This window comes from Cynara cardunculus, assembly GCF_001531365.2.
Source record: "Cynara cardunculus var. scolymus isolate 2C chromosome LG 1, CcrdV1, whole genome shotgun sequence".
In the NCBI taxonomy this organism is placed as follows: Eukaryota; Viridiplantae; Streptophyta; class Magnoliopsida; order Asterales; family Asteraceae; genus Cynara; species Cynara cardunculus.
The window spans coordinates 22,652,447-22,666,230 of NC_037528.1; the positions used below are offsets into that span (position 1 = coordinate 22,652,447).

At 33.4% G+C, this 13,784-nt stretch overlaps 1 protein-coding gene across 1 annotated transcript; it reads right to left on the reverse strand.

Annotated features, from left to right (window-relative positions):
- Positions 1–270: 270 nt before the first annotated feature.
- LOC112520020 (myb-related protein 2-like) lies at positions 271–2,998 on the reverse strand. Its single transcript, XM_025128329.1, has 7 exons — positions 2,830–2,998; positions 2,517–2,721; positions 2,143–2,219; positions 1,815–1,875; positions 1,645–1,729; positions 1,468–1,537; positions 271–1,063 (listed from the first exon to the last, which is right to left on the reverse strand). The coding sequence occupies exons 2-7, from the start codon at positions 2,674–2,676 to the stop codon at positions 389–391; spliced, it is 1,128 nt and encodes a 375-aa protein (XP_024984097.1). The 5' UTR covers positions 2,677–2,721; positions 2,830–2,998; the 3' UTR covers positions 271–388.
- Positions 2,999–13,784: the final 10,786 nt, after the last annotated feature.

The window sequence follows — 13,784 nt, forward strand, 5'->3', positions numbered from 1 at the left end:
AGAAAGTTATGGTTCAGATTCTATAGTCAGTTTGGAGTTCCAACCAACAGTTTAATACACGTTTGATAGGTTTCTGCCTTTCTGCTCCAAGTTCCATGATAAACGGGGTTCAACTTTTTAATGTCGATCAAATGTTGGAATCATATGATATGCTAGAAATTGGGTAAAAGCCTTAAAATGGTTTCATAAGTTTGAAATGAAGTTTTCCATTTTGTTAGTGATCTGTTCCCTTGTTTTATCAAATGAATGACCCCATTAACAAATATTCAATGACCCCGAGTCTTCAATTATTTGATTGAAATATCTGATGTTTTCAAACCATTTATATTACAGTTCTTAACATGAATGAGAAAAGATGGCTCTTTGCTCAGACTAAACCTTCTTGTTTTCACCAGCTTAATCCATTCAAATCAAATTGCTTTCGACTTGAAGCAGCATCATTCTCATCATGAGCATTTAGGTCCAGTTTCTTTTCGAAATATGGCAATTGAAACTTTTGTGTTATATCCATATTTTCTGGCTTGATTGGTTCTGTTTTGTTTCGGGTAACTTGATCCATGAAAATGGCATCCTCATCCCTACACGTAAACCTTTGCTCAGAGTAACTTCTATCAGTGTTCCATTCGCTACTCTCGAGTCCGACACTCATGGACAAATCACTTGAGGAAAGAAACTTCTTGTTTCTTTTCATTTCTTCACACCATATGTTTTCTGGTTCATCTTCGACCTTCTTTGACTTCAAAGGTGCATTACTACTACCATTTAAAAAGTTCAAACCCATCATCTCCTGATCCATTTGTTGACCTTCACCGTAGGTCAAGCAACTATCTATTGAACAGTCTGTTGGCTGGTTACTTCTGTTCGACACATCCTTCATTCCCGAAAATGCAGAATTTAGGCGGTGTGTGGATACTTTGGAGACCAATTCGGATAGTTGAACCTTGGCGGTTTCTAGTCCCACTGCACCCAAGTTTTGCCTTCCAACTGTCTCCTGTGCCTTTTCTAGCACTGCTTGTAAATACTTCCCTTGTGCTTCTATTCGGAGCTGTAAGTGTCTCTGTACCTATTCCAATCCATTAAAAAGAAGTTAAACTTTGGAACTCTTGAGAATTTTCTTCTTCTCTTTAGTTGTTGCTCAAATATGCTGTATATCTATTTGAAAGCAGACAAGACAATACATAAACTTCTTGTTACATGCTTGGCGCAACATTAGACTAGGACAAGATAGGACTTGAGTGGGACAAAAGTGCATTTTTACTGTCCACCAAAATAGGTGGAACAAAAATAACAAAGGATATGAGGACAAAATTGGTAAATTACTAAACTAGGAATGTCAATTTAAAACCCTAAAACTTTTCAGAATTCTTTCACCCGCCTACCTCACTCTCGCGCCCGTCTAGTCCTGGCCGTCTACCAAACACGCCTGATGGTGATAATGTAAGTATAAAATGTTGCAAATGATCATACCTCAAGTTGCTCATGTAGCCTTCTCTGAACTTCAATTTGCATCTGTAGTGCTTCGTTTATTTGTAAGTTTCTGGATGGATAATTTTCCATTAGATTGAGTATTGGAGGAGAATACTAATCACTAAACTCTTATGTAAAGCCGAACACAAAATCACATGGATAGTAAACACCTCATACTTGTTTGTTTGAGGCCCAACACTTGAATTGCTCATATGGATATCATCTGTTCCAACCATCCTGTCTCGTGCTTGTGGAACCATACCTAAAACACAAGTATTTATTATCATAAATATTCTTTTCTAATTAACGTTGTATGACATCAGAAATTAGAGGCTCAAGTGTCTTACTGATTTTATTAGCCCCGCCACCATTAGGTTGCCCACATAGATTTTTACCTAGCCTGTACTTCTGTCAAGCAAAAATGCAAAAAGTTTAGTTTGACTGCTTTCATTTGATAACAATTCTTTCCTAGAATATCCTTCCCTTTTGAAGAATGAACAGTAATTTTGTTCATCTAGATTTAACAAAGGGTAAATTAGTTCTAAAAAAGTTTGTGTTTGGATTCCCTCTAATTTGCAAAGCAAATTTTGTTTAGCGGAGAAGGGTGTATTAAAAACACCTCAAAGTTGTTATAAGCAATTTCATGAAGACAAGTTTAGTTAGCATGTTTTGTACCTGGAGATGAGACTTTAAGTGGTACAAAGTAAGTCCTTGAATTCCCATTAGTTTCAAGACTGATTTTGGAGTAGCCTCTGTGAAAAACAAGGAAACAAGTAAACGAATTGCAGAATACCACAAATACTAAACTGGTACTCCCTCCGTCCCAAAATAAGAGTCCACTTTTGAAAGTAAGTGCCTACTTTTCAATTCTACCCTTAATTATGAGATGGAGAAATTCATTACTCCCTCTATTATCAAGGGTAAAATCGTCATCTAGTTAATTAGAAAGTGTAATAATTAAACATTCCTAAAACTTTGTGCCTTTTTCATTGTGGACATTTATTTTGGGATGGAGAGAGTAGTAACAAAAAGAAAAAGAAACCACTTACTGTCTGCTCCTCCAAGCTGGTTGACTGCTTCTATGAACCGCTCATGGAGGTCTGGTGTCCACTTGAGTCTAGGCTTAGCATCGGTAGAAAGAACAAGTCCTGAATTGCCTCTACCACTCCCACCTTGCAGAAACATATGTCTTTCTGGTGTAATGGACATCTTCGATGAAAACTGGACGTTCTTTCCTTGTTGACAATCTTACATCTTCAAGAAATACCCAAAAAAGAAGACGATAGATTTTTTGCAATAAGTTTCATATCAGTTACGTATAATAATACCAATACCATATAACCTATATGCATGATTTTCTACCTGCATGCTTTGATGTCTCTTGAATCTTGATCTTCTCACCCTTCTAATTGTAAAACCTGATTATTTTCTTCTCAATTTTGGATCTTGATATTTTAGTAGCTCTTATCTCTATATCTTATGTCCTATTTGACCAACTCTTACATATTAATGGCCTGCTTCACCTCCCCTTATATAGCATATGAAGCATAGAATCTTTGACAGAGCCTCTGAAGGAACAATACTAGACCCTAATAATCTCCACAGAAAGATATATCACATTCTTTCCGTTTTTCCTGAGCATCAGTGACTTTCTATTCTCGGAACAAAGTTTTAATTCCTTTGCACTATAAAACACTTAACATCTTACAATATGTATCAGAATAGATCCACAAGTGTGGTAAAGTAAACGAACCTTATTCGCGAATTTCTGACCTGGATTGCAGGGAATCCACTATTGTAGAACCTTGAAAGACACCTTAATTCTTTCCTCCATTCAAGTTTCTTTGAACTATATTATTCATTTTTCGCTTTCATTTCACAAGTTTTTTCTGAAAACATCCCTTTATTCTTTTTCATTAGTTGGTTCCTCCTTGGTACTTAGCTTTCATTTTTCTCTATTTAGGTTATTGATAAAGAGACAAAAGGAAATCTGAAGTAGTTAAATATGGAGAAAGTGGAAGAAGATTATGGTGAGTCAAGCATCAGAAACCTGGAATTAGATACATAGAGGAAAAATTAAAGATGCTTCTGGTTGGAATTGTTTGAAAGGCAGGCATGGAATAAGGTACACATTCCTTCTTGTCCCCTTCAATAAGTTTGGTACTTATTCAGCCTACTCAATTTTAAAATGGATGGAAGAGGACCCTTTCCATTCTTCTTCTGTTGGTATAAGACAGCCGGCCACGAAGAATCTGAATTATGGGACCCTTTGAAAAGGAATAAAAGAAAAGAAAAAGAAGAAGACGGGTTGTACTTGCTCCTATACTTGCACTTGATGAAAACCACATCAATTGGCTTATGCTGATTCTCTGGTATGAATCTTCACACATCCTTGTTGATTAATGCGATCACCTTTTCTTTTCTTTCAAATCTTAATTTCTTTTGTTTCGTTGGGTTTTTGCTCTTGTCGACCTTTGCTTGTTGTGAACCAATGCTTACCTTGCATGTATGTCACTTTGACGCTGCAACCTGTCAACATAAAGAAATGAATTTATACCACTAAGTAGCTGTTTACCAACGGTAAATAGATAAGTGCTTACCAGGTAAGAGTCACCACCCTCACTTAGCGAGTAAGCATGGCCGAGAATCTTACCCGGTTAGCCTTACCGGGTAAGAGACGCTTACCAACAATCTTACTATGGATTTTGATGACTGAGAATATTACCCGGCAAGATAAGTGAGAGTGGTGAGTCTTATCCGGTAAGCACTTACCCAATTAGCATTAGTAAATGGCCTCTAAGGCCATGTTTGGAAACCATAAGCTAGCTTATTTTTTGAGCTTATTGAAAAAGCCCGGTTTGGTGGGCCATAAACTAGCTTTTTGAAAAGCTACTTTAGATAGCTTATTGGGGATCTTTGAATTTTTCATTTTCAATTATGCTCTTTATATTTTTCTTTTTCACTTATGCCCTTTATATTTTTCTTATTTTACATTGTCATTTAGCTTATTCGCTATTTCTATTACCAAACTTGACTAGTTTATTAGCTAGCCTATTAGCCAACAACTAGCTTATCAACTATGAATTGAATTCAATTCTTTATATATACCGATGGATATATTCTATGATGTTAAAACCATGTGAATAATATGTATTAAATCTTCCATTTCTTGCAATTACCATCGTGTCTCTGAGCAATTATTGAGCATACCAGATTCTGAGGATATTTTTATGCAGTTTGCAAGGAATCTTTGTGGAGCTGTTAGGTAAAGTTCAGGTGAAAAGAGATTCCTTAGCTAGTTTTCTGGCATATGGATAGGAATAAAAATGCCCATTTCTTGTGCTTAATTAGCTCGTTTTAACTTTGTCAGTTCCTCAAAAAATTTCTCTGCATTTTGGTTCATATATTCGTATTACGCCATCTAGGATAAGGTCGGCATCTGATCTTTAAAGATTGATACATGTTTATGGTAGCTTAGATTAGCAATTAAGTCGAATCATTATAGTACTTTCTAGAATTTAACTACTGTTGGCCCCATTAGCAAGCATATTAGAAGCTATAAACTCCGAAAATTTGTGTGTGCAACTCCATATCATTGATTGTTCAAACGATAAACTCCGAAAATTTGTGTGTGCAACTCCATATCATTGATTGTTCAAACGACAATCTTGTTTTCGTTACTTCTGCCATTTTTGCTTCGGGAAACTTAGTTTTTTTCATGAAAATACTAATGCTTTTGTGTTTTTACATGAAAATACTGTTGGCCCCGTTAAGTGAATGATAGTGTTGAATTTTACCTATAAGTACTTACCGGATAAGTGTTTGGTAAACGGCCCCTAAAATGGATCTATCAACGGTATCATGATGTTAAAAATATATAGTAACAAAATTAGGGTGCTTCCCCTCATTGCATAAGAGATCTTGCTGATAAAATGTGACATTTCACCTCATTGTGTTATTTATGATGAATATTCATTCTCAAGAGGGATACGTAGAGTGCGGAAGACGGTACTCGGGCTCCTAATCAATTATGGGTTCCTAAAGAACGTCTCTCTACTCTCTCTCTCTCTCTCTCTCTCTCTCTCTCTCTATATATATATATATATATATAATATCTGTAGGGACGGACGTCCATCCAAGCATACCTTGGAGAATCTTTAAAGTCAAGGTTTAAAGGATGAATCATGTTCCTCAAGGACTTACATCGATTACGAACGAGACTTCACCACATGTGACTGGCACGTGATCGAAAAAAGAAAAAAACCAAGAAAACGACCACATAACTTTCAATAAATGGAGTTAGCATACAAAACTTTTGTTGAGGCATCACATACGAATCAATTATGAACGTATCGAAATCCTGATTGTTATTGGACGCATGTGTGATTCGAACTTTTAAATTATCTTAAAACAAGTCTCGAATACCGAAAAAAATTTGTTAAAAAAAAAGGGAATGGAAGATTGGAATCGTATTTCACGACTTTGAAGGAAAGCCAATGGATGAAGAAGGATGCTAATTGGTTTATTCTTTTCGTCCCAATGCCACAAAAAATGGGTTCCCACCCACATACTTTATCTAATTTTGGTCGCATCATTCTACTTGAAGACTTGCTCCATTTTTCACCAATCAATGATTTCATCGTGATCGTTATCGTTATCGATCGGATATTTTTTTATATTTGATACGTTAATACTTTTATAAAACGCTCGTTTGTAAACTTGTGTTATGTATGTTTTTACGATTACTTATCTGAATATGAGATGTTTAGATTCAGTTTTTTAGTTTGAAAGTTTGAACAATTCAAAGTTCTTTTACGTACGTGTATGTGATGGGTAGTTATCATATGATAATACTGATTTGAATCTGGTATGAATTAGCTATATAAAGTTAAAAATATATTTTATATAGGATCAGTGATATTATCAGAAAGAAAGATTGTTTATTGTATTTAGAACACTGTAATAGATCTATTTTTGGTTTTAAAAATTTTGTGATTATTATGTGTTATGTTTATTTTTGGGTCTCATGCAATATTCTTAAGGATGCAATGTCAAAAAAAGCATTTTTTAAATATAATGGAATTTTAACAACATTTAGATATGTAACAAATTTATCTATTTAATAATAATTTATATACAAATAAGATATGATGACCAAAATAAATACAAATACTTTTATAGCAGTTATAGAATAACTAAAAAGAAACAACAATATATACGATGACCAAAATAAATACAAATATTTTCATTATCATAAATCTTTTTTATAGGGATGCGTTATAAGTAGATAACTACAAGATATTTCATTTCTAATTTAACTATGATATATATATATATATATATATATATATATATATATATATATATCGTCATATCCTTAGATGATGACATAGTTATTCTACAACACTCCCCCTTGTGTTGAGTCAAAGGAGTGATAATGCACAACTGTTGTTTCAAGAGTACAAGTTTGAAGTAAAATCGTACTTTCGATGATCATTCATATCTGTAAGATAAGTTCCTGACATGATTTAATTTTTTCAAATTATCTCGTGTAATACACGGGATCGAACCTAGTATATATATATATATATATATATCGTAATATCCTTAGATGATGATATAGTTATCCTACAACACTCCCCCTTGTGTTGAGTCAAATGAGTGATGATGCACAACTGTTGTCTCATTAAAACCTTACACCAAAATAAAAACCCAGTGGGAATTAGGACGAAGGAAAGAGTACAATGCATCAGTTTCTTTGCAATACATAGACCTTTTCTTTTAGTCTAACATTCTTTCAGATTCGTACATTAATCATGAGCGTTAGGAAAACAATATGGTATATAAATTGTTGTTTCACTAAAATCTTACACCAAGGAACAAAACTCAATGGGAAAAATAAAACATTGGGTGAAAGAAAGAGCACAACATACAAATATTACATGTATAGTAGACTCCCCTTTTTGTCTACTACTCCCCTTGATACGTACATTAATCAAGGGAGTTTGGAAAGTCTCCGCATTCCAATGTTTTCCACATGTTTCTCAAATGTGGCCTTAGACAGTGATTTGATAAACAAATAAGCCATATTTCTCTCAGACCTTACTTGATTCACTTGAATTTTAGGGAGAGTCTGTTGTTGTTGATTATAGAATAAACTTTGGCGAAATATGTTTTGTATTATCACCCTTGATATATCCTACTTTCATTTGTTCGATACAAGCTGCATTATCTTCATATATGCATGTAAGATTTTGAGTGATTGAACTTAAACCATTATCCCCTCTTATATGTGTAATGACAGACCTTAGTCATATACACTCTCGAACCGCCTCATGTAGAACAATAATCTCTGAATGGTTCGAGGAGGTAGCTACAAGAGTTTGCTTGGTAAATTTTCAAGAAATCACCATGTTCCTAATTGTAAAAATATATCCTGTTTGGGAACGACTTTTGTGTGGTTTAGAAAGATACCCAACATCAGCAAAGTCTACTAATATATCATTTGGGGTTTCGCTATATGGATAACGCTTTCTTTGTTAATACTTTTAAAAGGTATTGTGACCCCATTTTTTTTCTTTGTAGGGAAAGAATGAGCCCATGACGATGGTTCCTTTTAGGTATCGAAATATATTCTTGATACCATTTTAATGATGTTGCGTTGGCGCCAAGCTAAACCTAACTAACAAGTTCACTGAGAATGCAATATTTGGTCGATTACATTGTGCTAAGTACATTAATGCGCCTATTGCACTTAGATAGGTAATTCCATCTTCCAACACCTCTTTGTCATCATCCTTTAGACAAAATGGATATTTCCTTATATCCATCACTTCGACCGATCATGGGAGTGCTAGCCGAATGCACTTTGTCCATATTAAATCGCCTGATCATTTTCTGGACATATGTGGATCGGTGGAACAATATTCCACAAACTCGTTGTCCTAGCTCAAATAGCTAGACAAGACCAAGTTTTCCCAAGATCTTTCATCTCAGATTTAGATTTCAAGTAGCTTGTGGTTTCTCTTATTTCATCAAGAGTGCCTATTATGTTCATAACATCGACGTATAGAGCTACGATTGAAAGTCTAGAACTCGTTTACTTTATAAATACACAAGGGCACAGTTCATCGTTTTTATATCTCCTCCCAATCAAGTATTCATTTATGCGGGTATATCACATCTGCCTAGATTGCTTTAATATATAAAATGAATGTTTCAATTTTACTGTAAACCCAATCTGTGGTTTAGAGTTACTTGATTTAGGCAATGTAATGCCATCAAACCCTTTTATATATCTATGAATCTAGATCCCTATAGAGATATGTAATCACCACATCCAAGACAAACAATTGAACTTAATAATAACAATCATCACAATTATAATCATAGTAGATGATATTAATCATAATAGATGATAATAATCATAATCATAACTATAATCACAATAGATAGTAGTAGTGGTAGTAGTAGTAGTCGTCCTGAGATTAATCAACTTGCATAACGGATTGGATATCCAGGTTAATCATATATATATATATATATATATATATAAATCAATGAATCGATTAAAGAAAATCTTCAAAAATTAATTTATTAAAAAAATTGGTCGATTTTTTCTAAGGACTTTTGTTATCCACCAAAAATAAATTGATATTTTTTTACGGTTAAACAAAAATAAAAAACAAAAGAAAATCATATAATTAAAATGTTGAAAGCATAACCAAATCCCATAAATAATCGACTTTTAATCTTTCTTTTACGTCATTATCAACTCTTATTTATTTAATTATTTCAATAAAATAAATACTTATAAAATCGATTTTGGTTTTAATTTTTCTTTTAGTTCGATTGATATCAACAATAAAGATATAACAAAAAGATATTCTATAGATCCAATCATAATATGCATTTAACTTTTAACATGATCTTAAAATACTCATGTATAAAGAAGCAACGTGAAAGATTCATAAATATAAAGAAGAAGACATAAAAATGCTTACTTGAATTGAAGTAGCGGGAAGTAAATCCTTCATCAGTGTCGGGCAACGAACTGAACAAATTTTCCTTACGGTGATGGTCAGGGACAATGAATGTTTTAAGCTTACGTGCTGATGTTATAGAATAACTTAAAAAGAACAACAATAGAATAGAGAAAAGAAATATGTAATTCTCATTAATCATAAGTCTTTTTTATAGGGATGAGTTACAAGTAGATAACTACAAGATATTTCACTTCTAATCTAACTTTGATATATCTATCTCTATCTCTATCATCATTATCATTTACACGATGATACACTTTCTGATATATCTATCTATATCTCTATCATCATATCATTCATACGATGACACACTTATCCCACAACAATAACATATTTTTATAGTTTCAAATTACATCAAATGATAAAATTTCAACTTTTACAATATCATGGTCTCGAGAATGGATTTTGAACGTTTTAGTTATGATTGGCTTTTCAGATGCTTGTTTTGCATCAAATTCTTATTTTTGCAATATATATATATATATATATATATATATATATAGGGGCCTATTCAAGGGAGAACTGAGTTGTTTGTGGTAACTGTGAGAACCAATATTAACCACAAATCAATAGATAAATTATGAAATTTATAAATTTGGTAATTTTAAATTAAAATCTTAATGCAATGATATTTTTGGTATTTGAAAACTCTCCTCTCTTCTCTCTCCGGCCACCGTTCTCCGGCCTCCGACCACCGTCCTCCGGTGATACCACTATGATACCTAAAAATATTGACTCTGTTAAACAAAANACCACACAAACGACATCAATGTGATACCCAAGCACATATATGATGCATTGTGATACCATTGTAGTATCACCGGAGGACGGTGGCCGGAGGATAGTGGCCGGAGGACGGTGGCCGGAGAGAGAAGAGAGGAGGGAGAAAAGTTTTAAAATACCAAAAATATCCTTCCATTAATATTTTAATTCAAAATTGCCAAAATTATAAATTTCCTAATTTATATATTGATTTGTGGTTAATATTGGTTCTCACAGTTACCACAAACTAATTAGTTCTCATTTGATTAGGCCCCTATATATATATATATATATATATATATATATATATATATATATATATATAACAACAACCCATAGATCGATTTTGGACATAAAAAACGTTACATATACTGCAATTTTTTCCCATTTACATGATTTTGTTTAACAGCATTCATCAAAACTTGTGACTTTTTATAAAATCAATATTTTTGCTTTCTTTTTACAGGTTTAAATGTGTAGCAACCACGAGAAGATGTGCTTCAAATTCGTAGTGGTGGGATGTGGTTGCAATGGAATCTTGTACCACCTTTTCGGTAAAGGAATGGACAAATGACCAAAATCATAAATAGTAATTTAATATACGAATTTATTCATGTTTAAGTTGATTGTTTCAATCGTTAATTACAAGTTGGATGCTCTAATAATTCAACTTTACATGTTTAAACAATTATGATGCGTTTTTCAATAAAGTACACGAATTCTGTAATGGAATATAATATATGATATCCCATCTGGAATGATCGTTGTTTCAATACCTCCGATTTGACCTCAAAATGTCCCATCGGTTGGAAACAAACCTAAAGGAATTGTAGCAGGCATATGGTATCCCATTTGCACTGTGTTTTGGTGTTTAATTGTCTAAGCAGATATTAAACGTATGGTTAAGTAAAGTATAAGCGGGTCCTTTAAATAGATAAAATATAATTATCTTTATGTAGACACATCGAGCATAAGATTATTAATACCAAAATAGTATTGATACAGTAGTTGTTGTCGTTATTTGATTTTATCATTTAATTTATAGAATTCTTTGGAAAAGATCGAAAAGGATTCCTCTAGGTTGAGAAAGTCAACCGATTGATACAGTTTGATATCAACAATTTGTAGTCAATCAAACACTTGCCCTGTTTGATAGGCGAGCCTAACTGATGGAAGATGTGAAAGGACATTTGATCCCTATAAAAAACAATCGTGGTGGATTTAAAAGTAAGTTGGTATCTATAGATTTGTTTGTCTGGTCCGAAATTTCTCAATTTGTTGATATTCCCTCTCAACATAACCTAAACATGTTGAGTTCGAATAAAAAACATGGGGTTGTTAAGTGAATTGCCAAGCGTATATCAACGAACAACACAACACAAATTTTCAACTCGTGGGATTTTCATATAGCAGTTGTACGATGATTTGTTTATAACTTTTTTTTGATTAACCTGGATATCCAACCCGCTATACGAGCCGACTAATCCCAGGGCGACCACCTGCTTTGCAGATAGACCGGAGTCACCGCATCTGAACCTCCGTGGCCACAAGGGGATTTTTATTCCTCCTTGGATTTGAACCTGAGACCTCCTGGTACTTTTGACCTTTGGAGCCAAGTTCAAACCAATCAGGCACCACCCTTGTGGTTTTGTTCATAATTTTTTTAACAAAGATTTGGTATTAATACAAGCTTTCTTTTCTCTTATAAGCGTCCAATCACACAAACAGGGTTAAAATGTACTATGGTTGATGGTATGTATATATACACGAGCTCAACCAAGAAGCCTTTGTACGTAGGGCATACAAAAATATTGGTCATTTTACTACATGTTGCAATCATTTTCTGTTCGTTTATCATTTTTTTCAATCAAAACGTCAAATTTTGCAACACATTTATCTTTAGTGAGCCTTAACTTAAAAAGATATTAGGTTCACATGTTATGCACATAGAGTAGGATTGGTAGTAAAACGATGATTTCATAAAAATAGTCTGGTGGTACAATGACTAAAACTTATTTCACTTGATACTACAAGGGTCAAACAAATAAATTTTCAAATACTAGAAGGAAAAGAAAATATCTAAACCACAAGGGTGGTGCCTGATTGGTTTGAGCTTGGCTCCAAAGGTCAAAAGTATCTGGAGGTCCCAGGTTCAAATCCAAGGAGAAATAAAAATCCCCTTGTGGCCACGAAGGTTCAAATGCGGTGACTATGGGCTATCTGCAAAGCAGGTGGTCGCCCTGAGATTAGTCGGCTCGCATAGCAGGTTGAATATCCAGGTTAATCAAAAAAAAATCTACATCTATTGGTTAAGGCACAGTCTGGTTCATAGGGTTCCTATGGAATCTGAAGAATTGGAATGACCAAATTCCGTTTAGCTTTTTGGTTTGCACATGAAATGAAATTGAATTCCATCGATTCCACCATTCAAGTATTTCATTCCTACCCATATACAAAACTATCATAAAAAAACTAGGCTACTAGATAAATAACCACCACCACCACCATTGTTGCCACCACTACCATCACCATGTCGTTGCAGCCTCCCCCACTGCTGCCAATTAATATTATAATTATATAATATTTCTAATTTAAGCAAGAAAGTATGAAAATGTCATAAAACAATATTATGATCATTTATTATTATTTCATTCATATTCCAAAACTAGATTATGCCAACCAAACAGGTAAATTCCAATTCATTTGATAGATTTCATTCCAGTTTTTGTCAAGCAGACGTCTAAAAGTGTGGTCAAACTTTATTGAATTCCCTCTTAATTCCTTCAAATTTTAATTCTTTTGATGTATTCCAGTTATAACATATTCCATTATACAAACCAAACGTCTGCTAAAAATATAATACTGGAGGCTTTCTTTTCGTAATTTCGTTAAAACACTAAAAACAAAGTGGTGTAAATTGCATACTGTAACAGGCATATGATTTTGCATGGATCTGAAAACAAGAGGGCATTTTTTGAGGTGCAATATGTATATGCCCCTCTAACCATGAAACACGATACCATTAGATACAAATGTTGCATCCAAAAACCAACCACAACACAAAATTTTAAAATACACCACTCACAAAGGGATGAATTACAATTATCATGTAATTAAAAATATGCATGTGTTGATGTAAATAAAATTATTTGTAGTTTTATATATTTGTGGATTCAAAAATCTTTCATATCTCCATCGATCAAAATTGTGCTTTACAATAATGAATGTCATCTCAATATTTTAAAGTTATCTTTTTATATGATATAAACAAACTTAACCACATTTCAAGATTTAAGAAAAATACTCGAATCTCATAATGACAATTGCAAATGAAATGGTTGACTCAGTTGAGTCAACATCATGACTTGCAACAAAAAGAATCACCTCCTCTTTTCATATACTAGAAGCGCACTCGCGCAATGCAGCGAGATACATCGTGATTTTAATATTTCATTTTATTTTTTATCTCAGTCGATGTTATAATATGGCTTTATGTGATTTTGAGAAAGC

Coding starts and splice junctions, on each gene's coding strand:
- LOC112520020 (XM_025128329.1), bottom strand. CDS start 2,676: ATGTCCATTACACCAGAAAGACATATGTTTCTGCAAGGTGGGAGTGGT. Junction 2,220..2,516: donor CCAGCTTGGAGGAGCAGACA/GTAAGTGGTTTC, acceptor TGTTTTTCACAG/AGGCTACTCCAAAATCAGTC. Junction 1,538..1,644: donor GTTGGGCCTCAAACAAACAA/GTATGAGGTGTT, acceptor TTATCCATCCAG/AAACTTACAAATAAACGAAG.